Source organism: Pyrus communis, chromosome 16 (assembly GCF_041283825.1).
Source record: "Pyrus communis isolate YQ-2024b chromosome 16, ASM4128382v1, whole genome shotgun sequence".
In the NCBI taxonomy this organism is placed as follows: domain Eukaryota; kingdom Viridiplantae; phylum Streptophyta; class Magnoliopsida; order Rosales; family Rosaceae; genus Pyrus; species Pyrus communis.
The window spans coordinates 10,636,631-10,663,971 of NC_142580.1; the positions used below are offsets into that span (position 1 = coordinate 10,636,631).

Consider the following 27,341-nt stretch of genomic DNA (forward strand, 5'->3'; position numbering starts at 1 on the left):
GTGACTGCACCAAAATGACTTAGTTGTACCTTATGAAAAATAGAAGTGATGTGGGTGGCATCTTCAAAAAGTTTTATCACATGGTCTATACTTAATATTCACTCCCTGTTAAAGTGCTTTGATCAAACAACGGTGGTAAGTATCTGGCATTCTTCATGAAACTACATGTCCTCAAACCCCACAGCAAAATGGAGTTGTCGAACAAAAAAATCGGCACATCTTTAAGATAACTCATGCTCTTCTTATTGGTAGTTGTGCACTCCAAACATATTAAGCTGATGCAGTCACTTATGCTATTTATCTCATAAACCAAATGCCATAACGTGTTCTCTCTTTTAAAACGTCATTGGCCGTGCTCGTAGATCATGTTTTGCTCTCTTCCACTCTTTATCTCGAACCCCAGGTTTTTGGTTGCGTGGCACATGTCCATCTTCACAAAAATCAAAGAAGCAAGCTTGATCTCTGTGCAGTGCAGTGTGTGTTCTTTGGCTTAAGTCTTCAACAAAAGAGGTATCGATGTTATCATCCATCTACTCAACATACATACGTCACTATGGATGTTACATTCTTTGAAGACAAATTATTTTTTCCTCCCAGCCATACTCCTCAAGGGAAGACAACCTTAATAGACAATTATGGCAAGTTCAATATAGTAGAGATTACCTCTACAGACTCTTCTGCTAGCCCAAGTATGCTACCTAATCAAGATGGTAACAGTAGTAGCATCCCTGCTACACTAAAAGAAACCCGAGATGGAACATCAAGAGATAGAAGCCCAAATGGCTTAGAGTGTGATAGCCATGCAATCCATTTGATTTCTTAAACCGTGACAACCCAAGTGGGCTATGTAATTTCTCAAATATTGACAGCCCAAGTGGGCAAGATCAGTCAACAGCAACCATCCCAAGTCCCCAAGCATCTGGGGTAATTAATGTCAGCTCAAAATGGGCCAGACTTGATATTCATAGCCACAGGTCTAAGTGATGGTTGTCTAGAATTAGGTGGACAGATGTGTAGCTCCATTGAAGCATAACACGTCAATCTTAACTTTTCTCATACTCCTCAAGTACACGTTCATGATCCAACGGGTATCCTTGGGGTAAGTTCTCACTCAGATATTGTGAAAACATCTTATGTGTTGCCTCATCGACAAAATCGAGGAAAACCACCTGACATGTACTCTCCAGAAGGAAATGTGCGGTACCCCATTGCAGTATCCACTCATCGACTCTCATCAAAATACTATGCACTTGTTCGACAAATGGAAACTATCAAAATACCTACCAGAGTGGAAGAAGCCTTGAAAGATCCGAAATGGACAGAAGCAATGCAAGTTGAGATGGAAGCATTACAAAAAAAAAATAATACATGAAGTGTGGTTACGCTTCCCAATGGGAAGAAATCAGTGGGGTGCAAATGGGTGTTCATTATAAAACATAAGGCTAATGGAACAATTGATCGATACAAAGCAAGGTTAGTGGCCAAAGGGTTTACCTATACCTTTGGGGTAGACTACCAGGAAACGTTTGCTCCCATGGCGAAAATGAATACCATTAGAGTTTTATTGTCTCTTGCTGCTAATCTTGACTAGCCTTTGAGATAGTTTGATGTAAAAAATGCATTTCTGCATAGAGATTTAAAGAAAGAGGTGTACATGGATTTTCCACCAGGATATGGCACTGCAAACTCCAGTGGGAAAGTGTGCAGACTTTGGAAGACATTGTATGGCCTTAAACAATCACCCAGAGCATGGTTTGGGCAGTTCACCCAGGCAATGAAAAAGTACGAGTAACGACAGGGTAACTCAGATCATACTTTGTTCATCAAACGCAAAGATGGCAAAGTAACCTTGCTCATTATATATGTGGATGCTTTATTATCACATGTGATGATACAATGAAAATTGAATGATTGCAGAGATACTTATCTTCCAAGTTTGAGATGAAAGACCTTGGGGGACTTAAATACTTCTTAGGGATTGAAGTTGCTAGGTCTTAGGAAAGAATATACTTGTCACAACAGAAATATATATTGGATCTTCTGTCTGAAACTGGTATACTAAGGTGTAAACCTGACAAGTCCGACCCTTATATTCTCCCAAATACCGTGGTAGGCACATGCTGACCGACACCTGAAGGTGACGAAGCCATAATAGAATGCATGAGAACAAGAAATAAATAAGACTTATAAATTTAAATATAATGAATATGCATTTAAGGAACGTGTTCAGAGCATACAACTAATATAGAACACTAAAAAAAAAAAATTAATATAAAACTAGTAAGGGAATGTCTCGTAGCTCGGGTCGTAATCCTCGTTCCTATGTCCTGACATCGTTGTAATTTCACCTTCCGCTTATATTCTAAACTAGATGTATGCTCTGAACATGTCAGGCATTATCTTTGTTAGTTGAATATTATTTATTATATTATTTTTGAATGAAATTTATATGCATGTTTTCCATGTTCTCAGCATTTGCATTAATTAAATGACTTTCGTTACCCTCAGGTGTCGGCCAGCACGTGACCATCCCGATGTCCGTGGGATATCGATCAGGATTAAGTCCTGACAAATAAGGAAAAATACCAAAGGTTAGTGGGACAGTTGATTTACCTGTTGCTCACAAGGCCAGATATTGCTTACGCAGTAAGTGTGGTGAGTCAGTTTATGGATGCATCTATTGAGGATCACATGGCGGCGATAATGTGAATATTGAGTTACTTGAAGGGAACTCCGGGGAAATGACTAATGTACAAAAAAACATGGACATATGGAAGTGAAAGGATACATGGATGTAGACTGTGCTAGAAATATTACTGATTGGCGATCCACTTCAGGCTACTCTACTTTTGTAGCTGGTAACCTTGTAACCTGGAGAAGTAAGAAGCAGAATGTGGTTGCGAGGTCTTTGGCAGAGGCCGAGTACAGAGGAATGACACATGGTATTTGTGAGCTTTTGTGGCTTCGGATTTTGCTTACTGAGATAAGATTTAAGCCTAAAAGACCTATGATGTTGTACTGTGATAATCAAGCAGCGCGAGAGATAGTAAACAATCACTTGCAGCATAATAGGACCAAGCATGTTGAGGTGGATATGCATTTCATAAAGGAGAAACTAGATATTAAGTTCCGTTTGTAAAGACAGATGAACAACTGACAAATATTTTGACATATGCAATCTCATCAATGAGGTTTCAGGACTCACTCGACAAGTTGGGCCTAAGAGATATCTATGCTCCAACTTGAGGGGGAGTGTTGGCGTGAGTCAGAGGTTTAAGTGGAATAGGAATGTATTTATGTTTCCTAGTTTGGTTATAATTCTCTTTAATATTCCTTGTATCACAAGGTGAAGCAGTGTGTGTGTGTGTGTGTGTGTGTGTGTGTGTGTGTGTGTGTATTACCTCCTAAAGAGAAGAATAAAATAGAAAAGAATATTTGAAACCCTAGAACTACTTTTATCTTTCTATACTCCGAAATTTTTAAACGTAGAATTGTAAAGTGTATTTCTCAACTTCTATGTTTTTCACGATACTTACTATCTTAAATTCTGCACCCTACATGAGAAAACCAGTCAGAGAAAACAAACACTTGGACAACCTCAACATAGGAATGAGTTAAAAGTATAAGTCAGTAAACTTAACAAACTACAGTAACTAATATTGTCGCCAGTAATTCATCCATGTCGTGATTGCAACCTCCCAATAATCCCAGGATATACATCAAGGCACAAAGTCTGTTAGACGAAAGGAAATTGCAAAATGTAATGATTTATACACCAGACGAAGAACAACTCGACATGACACAAAGACTTGCACAACCAGAACAAAACAGAAGACAACTAGAAAGAGAGAATGATTGATTACTAAGATGAAAGATCATTTAAGCATGCTACACAACCACTTATTTGGGAGTTGCTCCGGATAGTACTGATGGGTAGTAGCCACCACTCCAAACAACTATCACATCACACCCAATTTTCTTCTATAACAAAAGGAGTTGCAACTGCGAGTATGATCTCTGAAGAAAGTCTATTTTTCTTTGTTTGCTTGGAAAGGAGCATCTTTCGACACTAGACGATTATCAATCTTTTGACAGTAGCATAAGTGTCGTTATTAAATACACAAGACCAGAAAATATGAACAATAACCAACATGTCAGAAGTTCACATAAACATAAAGGGGTAGAAAAGAGTTGTAGATGAAATCCCAGTTTTAACCTTCTTTCTTACCTAAAAGCAGCTAAAGCCCATCATAAGTTTTGTACACATACTGGTAACCAATAATGTTAAATCTTGAGATTACCTTGGAATTTTTTTTTTTTCGCGAATGGTCCTAGACGATAGAGACAAGGAAGTGAAAACTAAATAACATTGTTCAAAGACAAACATTTGACCTACTAAATTCAACTCAGTAGTTGAAAATTTGTAGGGGTAACTATTTTGTTCTCTTGGATACTGAACAAAAACAAGTATTGAGTTTAAATTCGCTAATAACCTATGAAGCGTCGAAACGAAAAAAAAGAGTGTACTTCATAGTAAATTCAATTACTCCAAAAGTTCACTAGACTAATGCTATTGCATAATCAATATTTCAACAGTCATCCATTATGAACTTTTTCTATACTTCAACCTGAAAAACAATCCACATTAAAGAGAAAACACTAGAGCCAGCCAACCGAAAACATGCAGAAACTTCACTGGCAATTTCCAAAGCTTTCTACATACTATGCACCGTTGGAATACAACACATATTAAAGCGAAAAAAATTCAACTTCACCAAGCCAAATAGTTGTCTGCAATTTAACTCAATTTCCTTCTTTTTAACTTATACTTTCTTAGAAACCAAACAAGCAGTAACAACACATCACATGTTCAACATGCACGTACATAAAAAACAATGGAAACTCAGTCTTGATATAGTTAATCAACGCTTCTTTGTCATCAATATCATCTTTGTAATAGCAAGAAGCCTTGCCTTGTTCCAGCTCAGTATTATTCTCCCACTCCATCACCTTCACGCGCTGATTAGTCATGAGTATTGATTGGTTGCGGCATGTATCGATGATGGCGGAGCAATCCTATTGATTGATTCAATTTTACGCACACATTATATGTCCATCTTCTTCTCGTTTGTTGGTGGTGGGCATCAAAACACCAAAGAACCTTTGCTTTCCTTATTTTTTTGTCTTTTTTTTTTCTTTTTCGGTAATACTCTATTTAAACTAAATTTTATAAATTATACGACATGGTTGTTGACAATTGGATTATCTAACATGTTTATTTTTTATTGGTAACACATCACATGGTTTGCAAAATTAGTCTAAAAATTGGTCTACCTAGCATTATCCTTTCTAATATGTTGCCAGCTATGAATTTTTTTTATTTTTATACATAACGAGTTATTCACACTAAAGGCTAAGAGAATAAATTGGTTGCAAACTCACGATTTTTGAAATTCGAACCTAAGATTACTTCACGTACAAGTGAAGATGATTACTACTATAGTACTAAATGACGCACGACATGAAACTTTAGAGATGATTGAATTTTTTCAATCTCGACGTTGAAACAACCTTTGTTCATACCCTTCTTGTATTGAGAGAGAGATGGGGGATGAAAGAAGAGAGAAAATTGGGTATTTCTTGTGTTTATTTGGTTTTGTGCGAGAAAAGAAGAGAGGTAATGGAAGAAGAGAGAGAAAAAATGTAGCAGCCTAGCAGGACTTTCATTGGAAAGTTTGTTTCAGAGAGGTTTAAGGTATTCAGATTATATAATTTTTGTAATTTAATGTTTTAACTGTTTGAGCCACTCTTAACGGGTGGAGTTGCATTAGGATAATCACTATTTATGCAATGAATATTGACTGCCTAGATTCCGCTACCCTCTTGCCTGTGAGAACACGTGGAGTTGCTCTTATGTCTTGTTGATAATCTTAAAATTAGTTTCTTTAGTGACAACACTAAAGCTTGAAGCACTAGAGATATTGATAAAGCGTTTAGGCTTGTGCTTAAGGAATTTCCTAACCATAAATCCTAAAACATCTTCTCGATATATAAAGAGAAAATGTGAGGAGAAAGGCTAACATAACCACAAGTAATAAAAAGATGAAAAATATATTATGAATGTGAATAACACATGAGACAACTTTTTTTTTTTTGGTTAAATGATAGATTTTGTTAGATTAGATGTTAGACTATCTATTAACGAGGTTTGAACCCACTCCGTCGTGCAAGAGCTTAACACATTTTCGATACTGTGGTAAAGGACCACTTGCCATGAGACAACTGTTAAAATATAGTCCGTATTGTGCAAACAAAAAAAATCGTTTGACATGCACGTGAGCGTAAGTCAAGAGGTTAACTAGATATTTGCATTTTCTATTGCAATTTCCAAGAAGCAAGAACCATAGCATCTTTTTCAACAAATAAGTTTCCTTTGTATTTTCTTTGCTGAATAAAAAATGATTATGTTGGATTCATTCCCACATTTTTAATCGATGGAAATGACCGATAATTCCCCCAAACTGCATATCCTTTACATTTCAAATGTATATAATATGATAATTGTTACCTTGATGAATTATTATTTTTCTGGTTAAAAAAGCAAATATTTGATTCTAAAATGTACAAATGATGGGAAGGAAGTTTAATAAATAAGAATAGACACCTATACATTTTAGGACCTCAATTTGTGAAAAATTCTTCTTTTATCCCACTTGTTTCTCGTGTTAAAATCAATTTAATATTTTCAAAGATTTATAAAAAGTAGATTTGATTGCACATACTACTTTTGTTTAATCATATCACGTGGTACGATAAACATCAATAAAATAAATCAAGAAAATTTATTTATTTTTCTAATTATTTATCGTACCACGGGACATGATTAAACAAAAAAAAAAACAAAAAAACTTGAACCACATCTCACGTCTTCCAAAACTTTTCTACAGTTTTAGCAGTTGCATTATATCACCTTATTAACTTGCATGTCGTTCTTAATTATCCAGAGTCGAGGTAATTTTTAGAGCTTTTTGTGTACATTTTTGCTCATCACTCTCAAATTGTGGTAATACTAATTATCTTATTTATCATCGTTTAATGAATTTAAATTTTAAAATTTGTATGCATGCACTATATAAATATCGAAATTTTAGATCATCTCCTAATAATGAATAATCTAATGAATCATTTGGTGAGTAAAAATATTTTCAAGCCCTTTGGTAGTAGTTCCTTTGCTCTGTAAATTTTTTTAAGAAAAAAAAAATTAAAAAATTAAAAAAAAAAAAAAAAAAAAAAAAAAAAGTGCAAAACACACGGTTTTATGATTTTTTTTTTTAACGTCGCTATCAGAGTTCTCTGTCTTCTAGGGTTCGAAAATTAGATTCGATCGTGTCGCAACCCCTTTCTCGATTTTCTCACCCAATTTTTTAAATTTCCATCTTAATTATTTCCGCTAGGGTTTCCATTCCCCCAATTTAATTTCACTTGCCTTTTTCAAAATCGATTTCTCGAGATGGAGGGCGTTTTGGTGTTGTAATTGGTAGGTTTTCTCTTTTCTGCCCCCAATTTCCACGTGTTTAGGGCGGTTCATTTTAGCTTCCGGAAGTAAAATCTCCATTAAATTATTAATTTTTTGTTGGGTTTCTCTGGGATTGTGTTGAATCGGCTCAAATTCTGTTTCTTTTGGTTTTATTTTGGGATTTTTACCGTAATTTGGTTGAATTTTTGTTTTTGCGGTAAATAAAGGGAGCGGAGGGTTGAAATTTGTGTAAATTTGGGGGCAAATGTTTGCTACCAACATGGATTCGGCGCGGGATGTTGGTGGAGCTCCGAGCACGGTGTTGATCCCAATGCGTTTTGTGTGGCCTTATGGGGGCAGAAGTGTGTTTCTCAGTGGTTCATTTGCCCGGTGAGACTCTGAGTTTTCGGTCTCGAATTTTGTTTATATATAAATGGAATTTAATTCCATCTGAGTTTTAGGCTGCTTTGTTTGATTAAATTGAGTAATTTAGTTGTGTGTTTCTAAAATGGTATGTTCTTTCTGCAGCAGATGGTCTGAACTTATTCCTATGACGCCAGTTGAGGGTTGCCCCACCGTGTTTCAAGCTATTTACAGCGTAACCCCTGGATACCACCAAGTAAGTTTTTTGTGTTGGAATTAAAGCATTTGAATGGTTGTTGTTGCATAAATTCATGTGCCTTCACCTTTGAGTGGGAATATGAGCAGTAGCAGTCATGCACCGTTGATTCGGTGATCATAGATGATGGATTCATTGAGAAAGCTTGTAATGAATCATATCAATCTTGACATTTAAAGGAGCAAAGTTGAGAAATTTGAATGCAGGCCGTGGAAAAAGGTGTAATGTAGTTGAGTTTTGTTAATAATTGATTGTAATGTAGGTGAATTTAATTAGTAGAATCAAGTCATAGTCTTCATGCACTCAAACTTGGTATTGATGAGAAGAAATATGAAGGGTTAATATCAGGTATTACCATTATGAAATTTCGTTTGAATTATACTATATTAATGCAGTACTGTAAGGTTAAAGAAGATTATTTTAGTTTGAATATCCTTTTGTAAGTGGAATATTTTTGTGGCCCACCGTAGTTGAATTAAAACACTCAGTGATTATAGTCCTAGGATGATGAACTAAGTATATGGTATATAAGAACTAAGAGTTTGGTGACCTGTTCACTTTATGAAAATAAGAACTTATGGAAAACAAAATGGTTGTAAATGAGCCTTGGTGCAAGATGCATTGGATGGGTGGGGTGAGACCGTGTGTGTAGACACCCAAGGTTCAAATCTCCATGTGAAAAAGCTGAGTTGTTTGAGGCAGTGAAGTCGGTATTGTCTTGTTTTGCATCTTTCTTGCCGTGTTCCTCATGGGATTTCTGTCTATGAATATATTTAAATTTTCCATGTGGCAATAGTATGTGAACTTATAGTGCGGAAATCCATAGTGGATGCTTGATTAAGCTGAATTAGTAGTAATATATCAAGTAATAGAGTCAGTTCTGAGAAATTTGAGTGTAGGAGGTGATGTGGTGGTTGATATGAATTCTGGATCATTGGCTTGGCTCACAGATGTATAGAGGAATATTAATAATAATCTATGGATATCACATACTAACTATATTTTTTGTCCTTTTGAAAATGACATGTTCACCTCAATTGGATCACCAGTTTGGAACTTTATTTGTTGAAGTGATCGAATGTGTGTATTTTTATCAGGCCTGCATGCAGTTTGATTTTAGAATGCTAGTACTGGGGTATTCTGTGTTCACATTGATAGGACAGGGTGTTCAGTGTTCACGTTGATAGGACTTTAAACACTATCTTCAAAGTCTTACTTGCATGTGTTTCTCATACTACAGTACAAGTTTTTTGTTGATGGCGAATGGCGACATGATGAGCACCAACCTTTCGTGAGTGGTGAATATGGGTTAGTGAACACCATTCTCTTGGCTACAGATCCTAATCTCTTTCATCCGAATGTAACCCCAGAGATAACTTCTGGACCTAATTATATGGAAGAGGATAATGAGGCCTTTAGGCGTTTGGTAAGAGTCATTCATTCCTTATCATTTAAGATTCTGTAGTTTTTTTCCCTGGGGCGGCATTTAAGATCATGATTGCTACCTCGAAATTTAATGCTCTTTCTATTAACCTTTCCGATATGATTTTACTGAAATTGGGGGTGCTTCAACATTATCCCATCCATGCGATTTGTTTGTATTTGAGTAACTAGGTTTCTTATGGAATTTATGCCTGCTGAACTTTGCACATTTTGAACCTTGCAGGGTCCAATGGGCTACGCATGGTCTGAGTCACCTTTTTTTCCCAAAAAATATTCTTTCTTGCATTTTAATACTCATTTAATGCTCCTATAAGCTGTATTTTCTGTCAATTATTTTTTCTCCAATGAGTTATTAGTGAGAGTGGATTGTGATCTGTTTTGTAACACAGGTCCGGATTACAGATGGTACTTTAACCGATGTAATACCGAGGATATCAGAGGTTGATTTGCAGAGCTCTCGTCATCGTATTTCTGTCTTCCTGTCTACACACACCACATATGAACTACTCCCCGAGTCAGGCAAGGTTTGGATGCTTTGTCATTGGCCTTCCTTTATGCATTCCACATTTGAGCGTCTATATGAATTTGATGTACTATGCATTAGGCCCATTTTTCCCTTTTTTTAATCACATCAAGTTTACAGGTTGTTGCCTTGGATGTTGATTTACCTGTAAAGAAAGCGTTTCATATATTGCATGAGCAGGTATGTACAAAGAAAAAGACGTTTGTCGTTGTCGGTTGAATCATGCTTTGCGTATTTGATTTTTGGAAGAGGAAATAAATACATTCTAGCTTGGTGGCTTTATTATCATTTTTAATGGGGCATTGTGGAAGTTCTAAAGTAACTCATATTAAGTTCCATGTCATAACCGGAGGATCCCCCTAGATATCTTTATGGGTCCCTTTGTTCACATGATTACACCCTTTATGTAATTGTTTCAATTGACATTTTCACATTATTTTTATAAATTCAATTCAACTAAGGAATTTATCTAAGCTTTGCTAGTTGTCAAAATTTGCACGGTAACTTGCTTTTATTTTTTTTGTTTGGCATGCTTGCTTGATGCTGATAATGAGCCAGCATGTGCACCTTTCTGAGCCATTTTTTATTCTTCCAGGGAATCCCTTTGGCGCCTCTTTGGGACTTCAGCAGTGGACGTTTTGTTGGAGTTATTAGTGCATTGGATTTTATTTTAATATTGAGAGAGGTATGTTTGAATCTGAAATGATTTTTTTCCCTCTGGTGAGTTCTTTAAGGTGCAGTTATCTCTTTGTTATTTTGAATTCTTGGATAGTAATTTGATGCCAAAAGCTCAAATATATTAGTTTGAGATTTCCAATCTCCTGTTTGTTTTTACTTTGTTCTTCAATAACGTATACATTCTTAGGAAATTGTGAATCAGACATTTGTTAAAGTTTTATCATCTTATTTTATTGACCAAGTACTTGTTATGTAGAATTTTGCTATTAGTTTTGTGCAATGCATGTACCCGCATTTGACTATTTGAGTGATGTATGTTAATTTCTTAAAGTAGCTAACTTACCGTTTATCTTTTAGCTTGGAAACAATGGATCTAATTTGACAGAGGAAGAGCTTGAAACACATACTATAGCTGCATGGAAAGAGGGAAAAGCATATCTAAATGGACAGGTTGATGGACATGGGAGAGCAGTGCCCAGACAGTTAGTCCATGTGAGTGCTTTATGTCACTCTTTGAATTTCTGTCTTGTAAATGCAGTATGGACCATTGATCAGGTGGATTTTAACTTCAATGTGTTGCTAGATTCAAAATTTGACAACATAACATGGCAGGTATCTGGCAAAAGAACATAACCTGTTATACAAAAATATGTGCATCTTGCATATTATATTCATTATGTTTTATCGTAGGGATTCATGCAATAAGGTTTTTTTGTGTCTGCGCGTGTTTTGGAATTATTTTGAAATATTTTTTAAAAGACACAAGAAGGAGCTTATGATTTCATGCCTTGGAGAATTGCTTCTTGAGTACGCAAGCACACAGAAGCAGCCCTCCTTGTGAAGCTGTTGCAGACTCTTCTGTTGCATACAATTCGAACTCATTGATGATCATTAGAAAGCATTCAAAGGATTGTCACTATTCAAATCAGTAATAGTTTGTCTCCAAAGTTCCAAACAAGTAAAACAAATATCAAAGTTGAAACTTGAATGCTGTGGTAGTATGACAGGAATAAATGGGCTGTCACACGAGCAACCACTGTCAGTCCTCGTTAGCATAAATGCGAATGTTCGTGTGGAGATATAATCTGTCTTGCATAACTATATGATAGTTTTTGTATCATGATCAGGTTAATAATTTTGGTTAGACTGGTTCATTATTGATTTTTCAGGCTGGACCATATGATAATATGAAAGATGTTGTTTTGAAAATTTTGCAAAATGGTTTTGCTACGGTTCCAATTATCCATTCATCTTCAGAAGATGGCTCATTTCCACAGCTATTACATCTTGCTTCACTGTCTGGTATTTTAAAATGTAAGCTCTTTGGAAACTTCTTGTATAATACTGTAGGTTCAGTTCGTAGTTGGCACTACTACTGATAAATGTATTTGCAGGTGTTTGCAGGTACTTTAGGCATTCATCTAGCTCATTACCCATACTTCGAGCACCAATATGTGCACTTAATGTGGGTACTTGGGTTCCAGAAATTGGAGAGTCGAATCATCGGCCATTAGCAATGTTGAGATCAAGTGCTTCGCTTAGTGCAGCACTTAACTTGCTAGTTCAAGGTTAGCCTTGTGGTTTGAACTATAGTGGGATGCCATGTCCATTAGATGGTACACGCATCCATGCATTGCATTGGCATCTGGCAAGCCTGCTATTTTAGGAAGTGGAGTCAAGTTATCTGAACTAATCTTGTGTTTAAGGATTTGTTACGATTAATTTTTGGGTTATGCATCAATGCACAGGATGGATGACTTTATATTATAACACCAAAATTTTGGAGTGTGCAAATATTTTAGACGTATATCCCATCATGCTAACTCAAATGCATTTTTGTGTTTGCTTTGCAGCTCAAGTAAGTTCAATACCTATAGTTGATGATAATAACTCTTTACTGGAAATATATTGTCGAAGGTAGTTGTAATTCTATTTTTGTATAATTACTGCTGTTGTCATCATTGATTGAAATAAATGATCAGTTGTTTTTTATTTTAACGAACCATTACTAATATTTTTCCATTCACATTTTCTATACAGTGACATAACAGCTTTGGCTAAAGATAGAGCATATGCTGGTATTAATCTCAATGAAATGAGTATTCAACAGGTAAATGATGTAATCCCTGAACATAGTTGTTTTTCGGTTTCCATACAGATATGCTTGTACTTTCTTTTGTGCATCTTAAATGTCTTATGGAATCACAGTTTTTCAGATGCACTAGAGACAGAATTCCAATCATTTATTTTGTGGATTGGCAGATTTAGGGGCCTTATGGTTTTGAGAATTATAAGTTGTGGTTTAGTTAGGTGGCTCTTCTGTCAGTTTTGAGGAATTTTTTTTTTCTTTGGACAGTCCGGGGTGTTTTTGTCTTTTGGAGAATCTTTGTTTTTGTAGGCATTGCAGTTCTTATCTTTGTTTTTGTAGGCATTGCAGTTGGGGCAAGACTCATTCTCTCTCTATGAACCAAGAGGTCAAAGATGTCAGATGTGTTTGCGCAGTGATTCTCTGCATAAAGTGATGGAGCGATTGGCCAATCCTGGTATATTTGCTTTATTCACTTTCTTATAAAGAAGCATTACGGACTTAATGTTAAGCTGCTGTTGGGTAAAGTTGCAGAGCTATGATCGTATGGAGAAACGATATGTCCAGCTAATCTTCCCACTTAACTTCCCTCAAATCTTGGATTTCAGGTGTTAGACGACTTGTGATTGTAGAAGCTGGCAGTAAGCGGGTTGAAGGCATTGTTTCACTAAGTGACGTTTTCAAGTTCTTGATCGGTTAGCTCCTGAAGGCAATGGATGAAAAAGTTAGAAGGGGTTTGGCTCTGTGGTCCTCGACTCCAAGCATGTGTTGAGGGGCAACATCTCCTCCAACCCCAACTGCTCATTAGAGAGAATCCAGTACCTTACACGGTGACTTGATCTCGTATCATTCAATATACAATTGGATTGGCGTCTTTGCTTTGCCTGGTTTTTTTTTTTAGGATTTTAGGCTGAAGAAAGAGGCCTGTAAATACGAATTCATTTCCTCAGAAATTTGTCTGTCTTCCCCCTCCCTTATTATTTATACATTGTGATGCTGATGTAGATGCGATGTTACTGAATAGCGGGGTTCGTTTTAGTTTTATTTTATGTCGAAATTAGGGGGACTAAAGAGGGAACAAAATGATGGGGGGGGTGGAGGAATACTGAACAATTGACGTTATTTGGCGCTGTGCTTACTTGTAGTAGTTGACAACTTGACATGTAATTGGCTTTTTTTCGGCCTCGTTCGTATCTTCGTCGTGCGGTTTGATCCTTCAACGTATTGTAAGTAGCAGGCCAATGGAGAACTAAATGAAGACAACCATGTTATGCTGTGTATTTGTTACAACTTAATCTTCTGTAAAATTAAATTTGGATTCTCTAAATTCACCCAAAGTTTGGTGGAATTTGAATCATTTGATGCCAACTTTCTTTTAGGATCATTGTGGGTTAAATCTCACAATTGGTTAGTAATAATGTGGTTCAAATTCGTTTTTGAAGAAAATCAAACCTAAGACCTCTCACGTACAAGTGAAGAAGAATACTATTAGACTGTGGTACTAAGCGGTAAAGTGCAACGAAATTTGAATTTCAGGAATGATTGAGGCTAAATTCTGAGGTCCATGGGGCCAAATGAATCGAGCTTACCCATTCCCAAATATAGTCTAGGGTTTACATGTTCTTTTGGAGGGTTCGACTTTTGGGGTACAATGAAAATGGAAAAGTCAGGTTTGTAGGAAATCTAAATTGTTTTTAATTTAGATTAAGATTTTGCTCAAATCAGACTGAAGAAAAGAAAAGAAGAATTGAAAGGAAAGGTAAACCTTCGGTGGCTTCCCAAGCGACATTTTTGTGTTAATAATTTGGACCACGTGCAAAAGATGATTTTCGTAACCAAACCGAAAAATCTACCCAATCTAAGTTTAAATATAAATACTAAGCGTTTATTGACATTTTAAAAATATCACAATTCTTTACAAACAATACGAGAGAATTTGTCTGTAAGACTGACAAAAATTACCACTTCAATTTAAGGAAAACTAATAAAAAGAACTTAAAAACTTTGAGTTTTAACGAAAATGACAAAAAGATGTTGTAAGTGAATAGTACCAGGATTGACTTTTTAGAGGAAAAATGTGATTTTTCGTTAAAGTGAACAATATCGAGAGCTTTTCGTTAAAGTTTCCTTCAATTTACCCTACAGGGAGAGAGGAGTTTGGACCGGAGATGCAGCGGAAAGGAAATACCCTATGGTTTAGTTAACTTTGCCTTTCGTTTCACAATGCCAAAAGCTAAATAAAATGCAGAGATTTTGTTCAACATTTATATCATTATATACATACAAAAATGCTCCAAGATACACCTCTACGCACATTTGATTCTGGCGATGGTTGAGAGGGGGATATATAGAAGGGCCAAAAAAGATCCACAAAATATGCAGAGCACGTACGTTTAGGGTGTGAAGGGGAACTATGTAGGCACCAACGCCAGTATCTGGTTCCTAATAATGCCCATGCACTTCTGTATTTCTCCGTAAACCGAAAGGTTCTGCGGACAAAGTGGCTGCAAACTAGTCACGGCTTCGTCTAATACCTGGGCGACTTCAGACGGTGGAAACTGTCGCGCTGTACATGTCTGCATTTCATGTGGCAAAAACCAAAAGCAAAGGTCATAAACAGATAAATCCCACATTGTATAATGTAATTTGTTACTTGGCCCCTTAGAATTTTAGTTTCTTATGTTAGTTATATCCACAAACAATTTGATTGCTTAAAGCAAATGGGAAATTTTAGATACTCGAGAGAAGCCGATCAAGAAAAATTAGCAGCAACAGAAAACCTATGCAATGTATACTCAATTACCTGAATCATCAAAAACGCTGCAACACAATTTATAATAAGGTCTGTAAGGGCTTTTTCTTCATTTCGCTTCGATACGCTATTTGACTTGGGATCAGCTGAACAACTCGTTTCCATTGGTTTTGATGTACAGGCAGTTGGCTGATCCTCAGAAACCCGAACTGGATCTGCAGGGGTAGTAGAAGGTCCCAGCATGCCAGCGTCATCAGAGAGCCGATTACTAACAAAGTCTATAATCTCCTCCATCCTATCAAGTTTATCTTCCTTCCTCAATGATGAAATTGCCTGAAATAGTAATTAAGATGAAATTGTTGCCAGAGTGCCAACGGATATTTACTCGCTGCAATTTAACTTCTGGTTGAATAACAGCAGCTCATTGAGAGCACCAGGACAAAGAATCAAAGAGCACCATCCATACCTGCATAGCTGCATCAACCATTTTGCGGGCTTTTGCTCTTGAACTTTCAACAATATCAAACACATGACCTGCCGATTCTTGGGCATGACAAGGATACCCAGAAGGGCTTGGATGGCCACCAGGGTCGCTTAAATTTGCCATGGGCTTCACCAAGCTAACTGCGGGACTCCCTCTATATGTGTTGCGTTGTCTTAAGCAAAAAAGAGCAGAAGAAACCTGCGCATGAAAGGCTATCAGCTTGCTTCATAGTTGCATTGTTGCAATCAAATACCAACATGATAAACGGAAAGGAATGAAGCTACAAATGGGACGATTGGATACTGATACCTGATCATTGACTTGACTCAACTGTAAGAGCACCGCAGCATATTCCTTTTTAAAAGGCTCAGAATCCCTGATAAAGTTGTCTCCATCTCTTTGGTTTTCCAACACCTCATCATTCATGTGCCTCAACTCAGATACCACAGCATCCTACAAGTTTCAAAATTATCTTCTCAATACTAAAATACCCAACATTGACAGCAGTTGAACACGTAAAGTCACTTTTCTCCAAATATAACACATTTTTCCAACGGTTAACACCTAAGATGGATATAAGATATTAAGCACCACACCTTTTTGTCAAGTGCACGAGTCAACTCAAATATAGCTCGTATATCAGCCTCTTTTGCTTGGATCTGCACAGGAAGTGAAAGCTGAGAATTTGCTACTTGTGCAGCAGCAGTTTCATGGGGCCCACCTTTAGCTTGTACAAAATTCGATGATTTCCCCTAGCCACAATTTCAACTTTAGATAATAGCATATAATTATTTGCACTATAAAGTTTTCTACACATAAAGATACAGCCTTAATATAAGCTCCTTGGTTTAAGCAGTCAACATACACAAATGACCAACGGTAACAACGTCCTAAAAACATGAAAAAGTGAAAAGCATGCTCTGTGTATACCAATACAACTCCAACAGGACAATAATACACGGCACTGCATACAGTAATAGGATTCCAAGTAACATGAGCCGCAGACTGGTAACAATAATGGCAGATATTCTGTTTCAGCCTCAATGAAATCTAAAAGATTAGCAGTGTTAGTGGAGAAAAAAGAAGTGCACTCATTGTTGTGTCATTAAGACAATGACAGGCTTAGACGAATGCTCATCTTATAAAAGGGGCAATTTCAAGGCCCTGCATATATCAGATACTCCAAGATCCTTAAATATTTAATAACAAATCAGGGACGCAGACAAAATACAAAAAAAGATGTACAAGCCAGAATGCAAAAATAAAGACCACATGTTTTGGCAGCTGCAACTCATAACTAACCTCTGTCTGCTTTGATGATTTGTTGATCTGATGAGGCGATGGCTGCATATAACAGGGAACAGTGCTCTCCACATGGTCACTAGAGGCAACCTTATACCCTTCAGTCTTTCCTTCTTTAAGGCGTTCATTACCCTTGAGCTCCTTTAGGTTCTCAATATATTTGTTGACATTGACATTGACATTGTGCTTTGTGAAAGAAGCAGGTAAATTCTCCACTGGATTTAAAGGCATGCAATCAATATCCTGTCATGAAATATGTTACAACATACCATTAAAAAGGAACGGGAACTGAAAAGGTGTAAGTTATCATACACATCACATTCAAGACATCACTCAATCATATAAATATGTATGGGAGTGTTAGCAGCCTTCTCACTTCTACACATGCTACATGTGTTCCACTAGCACACAAAACTAATATTTAATTATTTTTTGGTTGACAAACTAAAAGTTTAATTATACTAACAAAGGAATAAAAGTAGTGGGATTTTAATATAATTAAAATTTTTGTTTTAAGTGATAGTGGAGTATACGTGGCATGAGGAGAAGTGAAAAGATTGAAATGAGAAGGTAAGTGAGAAGGTTGCTAACATTTCTAAAATATGTAATATTTCCAAAAATTATGTGAGGGGAACTAGTTACCATAATATGTTCAACCCCTAGTTCAGGCTGATCAAACTGAACACGACATCTACTATGGTCAACGGTTAGTACAATTCCATTGAGAATCTCTCTAGTCCTGGGATGAAAAGCAATGACATGCTGTCCTACTGATAAAGGCCGAGCTAAGTCAGTTGGAAGCCCTTCCCTTGTTCCAGCATTAAGTTCGGCATAATGTGTTCTAACAGATTCTCGGTACTGATTAAGCTTCTCCTTTTCTTCCTTCAGAAACTGCTCAGAAAATCTCCTCGGTCTGCCAAGGGAACTGCATGAACAAGCGAAAGCAAAAATTTAGCACAACTTTATAAAAATTTCTCCAAAAGATAGTATTACTTTCCAGTCAAAAGTTGCCCCTTAAAAAGAAAAGTTCCAATCAAAGAGGAAGATCAGGGACATTTACCTCCGTATTACACCCCATTCAACACGAGTTAATCTTGGAACATGACCTAATCCAACATGATTCAAGTACTCCACAAACTCCCTTTTAGCAAACCATGGGTAATCAATTGCACTATAAAACCATTCAAAAGCACACCATCTTCGCACTTGATACCGAGACAAGCAATTAGAAAGTCTTTCCTGAAAATGTAAACGTACACCAATAAATGAAACAAAATACAATATAAAAAAAAACCAAAGGTGGCGATATAAATGATACCACATTTTTACCTTAATATTTATTTCGCTGTTACGAAATGAAGGAACCAGTTTATCAGGCTGTTCATCTAAAATACCCTCAGTAGACTTTCTATCCTTCTCTATTGATGGTTTGTGCCTGTCCAGCTTCAATTTAATACTATCTCTTGCAGGTAAGTTGGCCTGGTTTGCAGATGGTACTCCTAAAGCTGATAATCCAGAATTATTCTCCTCCCCTTCATGATCAGTAGAAGAAGATGCATTCCGTAGAGGATTCATTGATTTCCCTTGCTTTGGGTGTGTAATATAATGAGAAGACCGTTTACCTTTATTCATAGACTTATTCACCTCAACTGTAGCCTGAAATCAAGGATAAATACCAAAGTTAGTAGAAATTAAAGGCACATGAAAGTTAAGAAAAATTAACTCACATTGTAACTACCATAAGAAAGGACATGACAATATGGAAATTATATTTTTGATCTTAAAGTGTTACTAAACTTCCAAAATAGCAATATAAGAAGAAAAAAAGGAGAGGAGGGGAAGGGGGGAAGGGGGGGGGGGGGGGGGTGTGGGGTGTGGAGGGAGAGGGAGAGGGAGAGAAAGGAAGTAAAGACAGCACACCTCAATCTTTTGATTGTCACTCCAACGACAGTCTGTTTGAATTGCGTCATTGTATACCTGCAATTAATGTCACAAATGTTCATCAATTTATGCTCTAACCAGATGGACCATATTAAGCATCCCGAGTAAAGAAAAACTGAGCGAATTTGTAGAGGAAGAGATGCTTGTCCTTACTTTAAATGGCAACAATTGCTTTCTTTTTTGCAGTCCGGTGTTAGACTGGTGACCTCCCTCTTTCAGTTTGCCCGGTTTAGATGTTTTCAAAGCACTGTGTTCAACCCCAGGAATTGAGTGAATCCCTTTTGTTTTAGACTTGTTAGCAACATAACTATCCTCTTCCCTGACATGTGCAGAAGACTCTAAAGACAGAACCAACAAAAAATAAATGTCGAGTCAAATACAATCGGTTAACCGTTTAAGAGGATCTATAAAGTAACTGCAACAATTTTAAAATCAGCCTGTTTAACTGATTTTGTAACCCTTGAGACATCTGAAAGCATATTTAAGAACAAACTGTCACAAAAGATCCCTCAAACTATTGATAATGAGTACAGATAAAACAAAGACAAACAGAATGTTAACTTTATTCAAGCATGCAAAGTCTAATTCTAATTAAGATCTACATGAACTACAAAGAAACACTTTTTATTTTATTTTCATAAAAGAGATAAGAAGAAAGATTTATGGTAAGTTAACAATTCAAAAACATTGTATTTGATCAAACCCCTTGATAAGGTACCAGGTAAGCTAATAAGAAGTTTTAAATTCTGAAATTGAATGCTAGCATTAGGAGAAAATGAATAACACAAACTGAACATTTATAAATTAAATACATACACCTCTTGAAAGAAGGAAATGATAAGAGATAAAACCCAATGTTCCTAGCAGAAGAGGGTAAAAGTTACTTTTCAAAACACAAATGTGTGACCTGTATCAGCAGTTTCGGGCATCATCAAGGATAGATCTGCCAGAGTTTGTAGTGCATCAAAGGGAGTGTTTTCATCTGCATGGAGAAAAGAGTTGGAATGAATATTATCTAGAAATGCTTCAACTGTTTGGAAGACAGAGCAATCAAATCGAAAGGTGATATCAAAAACCACACACAAAAACAAAAGCCAAATCTGACAGAGTTCAATGAGAATTGCAAGAAACTAGCAACACAAAACAAACCTAACTCAACTATACCTGTCCTACACATCAAAAGTACGCAGCTCAAAATTTCAAAGAAAACAGGTTGTACAGTAGTATACATAAACATCAGTTATAGAGGGAAGGAGAGGTTAAAGGGGGGAGGGAGCCTGACTTAAATGTTTTCTAAAATACCTTCTGCAATCAGAGCTTTTTTACTTTTGTTTCTTTGTTCCTTGTAAAAGGATCTTGCACTTTTCGCAACTTTAGTTTCAAGTTTTCCCTTGATAGTACCTCGCTTCTGTCCTTCCTCTGTTCCGCTACCGGCTTCTTTAATGTCTTCAAAATGATTGCTTTTATTTTCATCCCTTTGCTTCTTTACAGAGTATCTCTTCCCCCTCCGTTGGAAGTCCAGAGTATCAGTACCTTCTTTACCCACTGCATACTTTTTACTTCTGTCAAAGTCTTCATTGTCAGCTTCGGTGCTTCCTAAGCTCAATTCATGTCCACCCTCATCCATTTCACCAGCACGGAGCCTGGTTGTAGTCATTTCCGATTCTGCACCCTATATGTCACAAACGACCATGAATACTAAACTATTATCATGAAAGAACTGTTAGGAAAGCAGTTAAACTCTCTTTTAAATAATAATCTTACCATCATTTCACCATTCCTAACAGTTGGTGGTGTACCTTTGGCTTTTCTCTTAGATTTCCAAGAAACCAATGGAGAATCACCTCTATGTGAGGCCTCAGTCAATGCCAATGCTATCTCATTAGCAACATCATCATTTTTGGTGTCTACAATTGGTTTTAAACCTTGCCTGGCTGGTGAAACATAATTTCTACTGTTATCTTTATCACTAGAATATGCAACAGGGACTCGAGGAGTCCTTTTTTTAACAGCATGAGGCCTAATTCCTGAAACAGATTAAAAAAACATCAATGGCATTAACATCTTTGAAGCCAATATATACAGAATAAAAAAGGCAAAGAGAACTCTGAAGAGAACCAAGAGGAAAAGAAGAGACAGAGAGAGGGAGAGAAGAAAAAGATAAGCAAGGAGTAGAATGATTGCAAGAAAAGAAGTTCAAATTTATCCCTGTGATCTCAATTCACAAAAAATTTTGTATTGCATCACAGTAGGCCCTATCTATAGAGGTAATCCTGAAATAATAAAATAATAACAATTAAACCCTGATAATTCCCAAAATCCTGATTTTAATAAATAAATTAAAAACTATTTATATAAACCTAGTTTCTACCTTTGCTCCTACACTTCTTATTCCATCCACCACCACCAATTTCTCTTTACAGAAACAAGGGGCAAACATACACAAACAAGAAACCACATTTGACTCAAAGTTGCACTATATTTAAATATGAAAATATGACATGAACAGCACAAAAGGCAGCAGCGAAACTTCTTCAGTACAAAGCAGCAAATGAGTAAAAGAAAACCACCCGCCACCCCCTCCTTCAAGGAAAAACAAAGAAACAAAAATGCAAATGATACACATACGGAGATCATATCATTTCCCACCTGAGCGCCTATTGTTCAACAGTGACAAGCAGTCGTTACTTGATGCCATTGGAGGGGATTGTGAAGAATCTGGAATATGTCCAAATCTTTTTGAGACCTCAGTCTGAAATTTTACCCTTTCATGCTTTTGAGGTTTCCAAGGAGTTCCTACACCCTCAATGCTTTCTTGTTCACTGTCACTTCCTCCCTGCAAGGCCAGAGTCCTCTATATGACTTCCATATGGATGATTCTCAAAACACTAGCCGAATTTATATCAACAGTACAAGATCATTAAACTCATTTACGCAATAATATACATGCACATGGTCACCATAAATGGAGGGAAATGATTTTCACGCCCCTTACACACCCCTCTCCATTTCTGGGCTTTGGACTGAATAAATCAGAAGAGAATCAAAGGACATAAATTAAAAGGGGTGTGCAGAAGGTGAAAAGGCATGTGTGGAAATCATTTCTCTAAACGGATAGAAAAATCGGCAAATATTACATATCGTGACAATGACAAGTAACTCAGACCAAAAAAAAGACAGACAAAAATAACTTATAATCATGAATAAGCAATAATTAGCATTTATTTTAAGTGTGAATAAGAAACAAACTTTTGCTCACATGCTAGTTACTGCTTAGCAAGTAAACAGAAAATTAAGTGTCTTGAGCGGTAACTAGCATGTAAGCAAAAGAATATGTTTCCAACACGGTTAAAGAAGGAACTTCATTACTGTTTCCTTTAGCAATAAACCAATGACAGGTTTTTATTATTCCTTAGGAAAATTTGCGTTAACAGCTGAGAAACCCTTCACCGAATAGACCAATGCACTATGGCCACCTTCCTTTTATTTCCTGAAAACGTCCTTATTCTTTCTCCCTACTTGAGTTAGCTACATTTATCTTCTCCTTACGAATTTCATGACAAAATGTACAGTTTCCTTTCTCCAAGCAGAGTTTGTAGATATACTAAAACAGCCAAACTGGAACACTACCAGAGGTTAAGTGCATATAGTAATCTGAAAACTCGGTTAAATTTTTAATTAATTTACCAGTAGAGAGTAGTGGTCAGTCATCATTGCTGTCAGACCAATAACAGAAGCAACACCTTCAGGAAGAGATAAATAGGCCTGAAAATATAGCAAATTCTTGAGTGACATGCTACAAATAAAGCTTATCATTAAAACATAAAAAGCGTACACATTTATTTTCTGCAGGATAAAAACAAAGTTTTGTCAAGATTATGGCATCAACATAGTTTGTAAAACTATAACCACAAAATATAAATGTGTTGACTCACAATATGCATATTCAAATTCTATCATCTACTTTCATATTAGCTTGAAAAAAAGAATCAAGCAACGAAACTTCATCGAGCATTTACTGAATTCTGTTCAACTAATTTGTACATAACCAGATTTTTCTTTTATTTAAAAAAAAAAAAAAAGTATCCAATTTGTAGAGCTCAACAAACTAAAATGGCGTCAAATCTTATTTCCTGATGCAAAAATAAGTCATAATATACAATTTAATTTTTCTCTCAAACTACTGAAAACTCCAAGCAATGCTGGACTTGCCGCAACATCAAAACAGTTAATGAGGCCATGACTAAAACAAATTTTTTGGACACAACTTGATCTATATGGATCCAGATAGAGCATACAAGATAAATTGCACAATATCCCACACATACCTTATTCATTGTGTAAAGGGCCTCTACCATTTCTACAGATCGGTGGCGTACTACAGCAGCCACCTAAAAGACAAATTAAAAGTAAATTAGTGAGCTGACTGGGGATCCAAACATGTTATTCATGTGAAGAGTATCATAAAATTGGTACTAGCCTTCTTCCAATCTTTTCCATATTTACGATATGCTTCATAAAAATGTTTTAGCTCTTCCTTGCTCCATTGAGGCCCTAACATGTCCGACAACTTTCTCTTCTGCACATGAGAGGACAGGCAAAAAGTTTCAAAAAATAGTTAAACAACTACTACATTGAAATAGTTCTAAAACTACCATTAGACAATCAAGGTCATTACTGTTTGAAAGCTGCATAAACATAACAAGAAGTAAACCAAAATTGATCACATAACTTCTTAGTCCTGGAGTGGCAATGCAAAGTTGTTACTTCAGAAAAAGGAGGAAGAAAATCAAGAATTCTTTTAGTTTCCATTGACAAAGTTATACAATGGTAAATGGGGTTTTCCAAAAAACAAAAGAAAATTATTAAAAGCCAAGCTAAACAGAATTATAACAAATAAGGAAAGAAGTTGGATCCAGAAATCAACGTTCAATAACCATGTGAAGCAATACAGTACTTATAAGAACAAAGTCCATAACTAACTAACTAAAATAACTGAAATGGTCCCATCTCGCTCCCCCCAACCAACACAGACCCTAAAACAAAAACAAAAACAAAAAACAAAAACAAAAAAAAGGAAACGAAGTACTAATTAGGATCTGTTATTCTGTATTCGAAAAGGAAAAAGAATTTCGAAAAGATAATTGACTAAAAACATTTCAGATGATAACATCCACAAAACAAAGTCAGGACTTACTTTCTGCCCACTTGTGTTAGCATGCTCTCCATGCTTAGAAGAAGCCTCATTATCATAAGAAAACCGCTTGCTCACACTCTTTGATTTTCTTGTTGGGGGCATGGCTAACTCCTTAGTTACCTGAAACAAACGAAGAAGAAAGCATAAGCCCACTAAATCATAATCAAAAAGCAAGGTTATACAGTGATTCATACCAACACCAACTGCATCAAATCAAATCATCCTACAAAAGTTTAAGATTGCCCTATCATCAAAACTCTTTGTTACTTTGATGACAAATTACAGGCTACTAGGTGGCTACAGCGGGATGAGCAGGGAGCTGTCGAGAACACATCCCTTTTAGATATCTACCATAAAACCTCTAATTCGTAGTGGGTATAAATTACACTGTTCGAAAAATCCCCGACTAGCGCCTAGCCACCACCCCAATTAATGCCTAGGCATTTGAAAATTAAGAAAGGGTGCCTAGACCTACTGAGGCACCCGTCTAGACCGCCTAGGCACCCGCCTAGCCCCGCCTAGGTTGCGACTCACTTAGACAGAAAATAGATAACTTTCATTTTGCATTTTATTTTTTTTTTCAATAAATTGTAAGAGAATTGTTGAATACTTAAATGAACACACATTATATGCTTGTTCCCACGTTTTCATTATGTTCCAATAGCTCATAATAGATATGTCATTCTATTTTGTAGTTTATGATGAAATCATATATATTTTAAGCATAAACATACACTTATTTACACAAAATGTAATAGATTTAATTAAATCTGCCTAGTCCACCTAGGCGCCTAGGCGCTAGGCCCTAGCCTGCCGCATAACTAGCGCCTAGCGTCTTTTAGAGCCTTAAATTATGATAATTGATATCCAGTGCATGATGGGTAAATGTATGTTTCCCATATAAAGTCCCACAAAGCAAAAGGAAAGAGATTAATAATCCTAAGAACGAAAACTAAGATTCAGAATTTTACTCTCATATAATAAAACTATACTTGTCAATTTTCCCGCCAATTTTACTGAAAATCTTTGAGATGCAATCTTAGATCTCAATTGTGGAGCTCAAAGCTAAGGTTTTCCTAATCCAGATAAACTTGGCATCAGCGTTGGATCTCCGAGAATCAAACATGAAACAACAGAAAATCAACTTTCTAACACAAAAAATTTCAAATTCGAGGCTTCCCTTACTTTATCAATTTCAAAATTATCCTAAAACAATAAAATCCACCAAAAAACTGAGCCAAAACATAGCAATTTAGTCCGAGCTGAGCAAAAATTTCCACTAAAAGTTAAAATGATAAAAATGAAGAAGTAAATTCTCGAAAAATTGGGTTTTCTTTTGCTGCAGGCAGTTTTCTCGGAAACCCAGCATCGAACGAAACCCTAAAGCTAGTAATGCGTTACCAATACACCATTTGCAATTCGAAATTTTGATAACCCTAAAATAAAGGAAAATTCAAAAAAAAAAAAAAGAGAAAAGGAAATTCACCTCTGGAGGAGAGTTTGCAGACCAATTGGAGCGCGTCTAAATTCTGAGAGATGGAGTGAGAGAGCAATTGAGCAGCAGCACTGCAAGTAAGAAAAGGAAGAAGAAGAAGAAATTGGGGGTACAGCCGAAGCCGCGAAACTTTAAAACAATGTCAGAAGAGAATTTTGTTGCTATTTTCATATTTTGCCTTCGTTTCTGCAAATTTCCGCACGTGTCGTCATTTTTATTTTTTTTTTTTTTAGGAATTTAATAAACTATTTTCAGTTCATAAAAAACGCTTTTGAAAACAGCAACAAAACTTCTCACCATCACCATGTGGAGTTGTATTAATTCTATAACTCAGTCGTCCACAGTTGCGTCAAGTATTCGTCAATTTCAAGTATTTAATGTCTTTTTTAAGGTCTTATTTTAAGTCTTTCGATTTTTTTCTACCTTTTTTGTTCTGAAATGCTGTCTTAAAATTGCATTTTTTTAATCAAAGAATGAGGTTAAAAATCAAGGTTTTTTTTTTTTTTGAAAAAAAAAAAAAAAAAAAACACTTGTTATGTGATTTCGGGTCCAAAACGAAGAAGCATTTCCAAGCAGGTTAGTGTCATTCAAGAACAATAAGAAAGTGAGAACTAAAATTAAAAAATAGGCTGTGTGTCTGATTAAAGTTTGAATAAGAAAAATTTCTATGAAAATTAGATTAATTAAAGTATCGTGTTATCATGAACCGAAAAGTTAAAAAAGAAAAAGTCCCTGTACTACTAAAACTGCAAGATAAGATGTTTGGCTAATTTACTTGGCCTAATTAATTCTCATTCTTTCAAGATAAAATGTTTGAGTAGCTTGGAAAGCAAACAAATTTAATAATTTGACTGGAGTCAATTCTGTCACATCCCCGCCCAGGGGGGACCACTTTCCGGGTCCGTTCCACCACCGTAACACGATATTGTCCGCTTTAGGCCCCGACCACGCCCTCACGGTTTTGTTTCTGGGAACTCACACGAGAACTTTCCGATGGGTCACCCATTCTGGGAATGCTGTCGCGCGCTACTCGCTTAACTTCGGAGTTCCCATGGAACCCGAAGCTAGTGAGCTCCCAAAAAGCCTCGTGCTAGGTAGGGATGAGAATATACATTTAAGGATCACTCCCCTGGACGATGTAGGATGTTACAAATTCCGCTGACTCGAAGATGATAAATTGATTTGGGAGCTCTCACTTACTGGGAAGTTTTCCTTTTCTTCTGGTTATCAACTTATTCGAAGGAAACGTAGTAACTGTGCTTGAGCTAAGGTTATTTGGCGATATTTTATTCCGCCACGGCTATC

The 27,341-nt window shown here is 36.3% G+C and overlaps 2 protein-coding genes across 6 annotated transcripts; one reads left to right on the forward strand and one right to left on the reverse strand.

The window, feature by feature from the left end:
• Positions 1 to 7,333: 7,333 nt before the first annotated feature.
• Positions 7,334 to 14,058, forward strand: LOC137731903 (sucrose nonfermenting 4-like protein). Of its 4 annotated transcripts, none has more exons than XM_068471155.2 (14): positions 7,334 to 7,537; positions 7,744 to 7,906; positions 8,045 to 8,135; positions 9,376 to 9,561; positions 9,968 to 10,102; positions 10,222 to 10,281; positions 10,697 to 10,786; positions 11,137 to 11,271; positions 11,949 to 12,093; positions 12,174 to 12,347; positions 12,633 to 12,696; positions 12,820 to 12,889; positions 13,208 to 13,322; positions 13,474 to 14,058. In XM_068471155.2, the coding sequence occupies exons 2-14, from the start codon at positions 7,782 to 7,784 to the stop codon at positions 13,563 to 13,565; spliced, it is 1,482 nt and encodes a 493-aa protein (XP_068327256.2). In that variant the 5' UTR covers positions 7,334 to 7,537; positions 7,744 to 7,781; the 3' UTR covers positions 13,566 to 14,058. The 4 variants fall into 4 exon arrangements, with proteins under 4 accessions (XP_068327256.2, XP_088543206.1, XP_068327258.2 ...); XM_088687080.1 differs by having other exon boundaries at positions 7,337 to 7,537; positions 11,925 to 12,093; XM_068471157.2 differs by having other exon boundaries at positions 7,343 to 7,537; positions 8,048 to 8,135.
• A 976-nt stretch (positions 14,059 to 15,034) lies between these two features.
• ALY3 (DNA binding protein) lies at positions 15,035 to 26,246 on the reverse strand. Of its 2 annotated transcripts, none has more exons than XM_068470192.2 (20): positions 26,028 to 26,246; positions 24,542 to 24,661; positions 23,825 to 23,923; positions 23,673 to 23,735; positions 23,032 to 23,109; positions 21,994 to 22,180; positions 21,109 to 21,371; positions 20,647 to 21,016; positions 20,252 to 20,326; positions 19,498 to 19,682; positions 19,324 to 19,380; positions 18,733 to 19,059; positions 18,464 to 18,642; positions 18,046 to 18,328; positions 17,404 to 17,646; positions 16,698 to 16,853; positions 16,411 to 16,554; positions 16,084 to 16,299; positions 15,669 to 15,950; positions 15,035 to 15,441 (listed from the first exon to the last, which is right to left on the reverse strand). In XM_068470192.2, the coding sequence occupies exons 2-20, from the start codon at positions 24,641 to 24,643 to the stop codon at positions 15,277 to 15,279; spliced, it is 3,474 nt and encodes a 1,157-aa protein (XP_068326293.2). In that variant the 5' UTR covers positions 24,644 to 24,661; positions 26,028 to 26,246; the 3' UTR covers positions 15,035 to 15,276. The 2 variants fall into 2 exon arrangements, with proteins under 2 accessions (XP_068326293.2, XP_068326294.2); XM_068470193.2 differs by having other exon boundaries at positions 16,698 to 16,760; positions 26,028 to 26,224.
• Between the last annotated feature and the right edge of the window lie 1,095 nt (positions 26,247 to 27,341).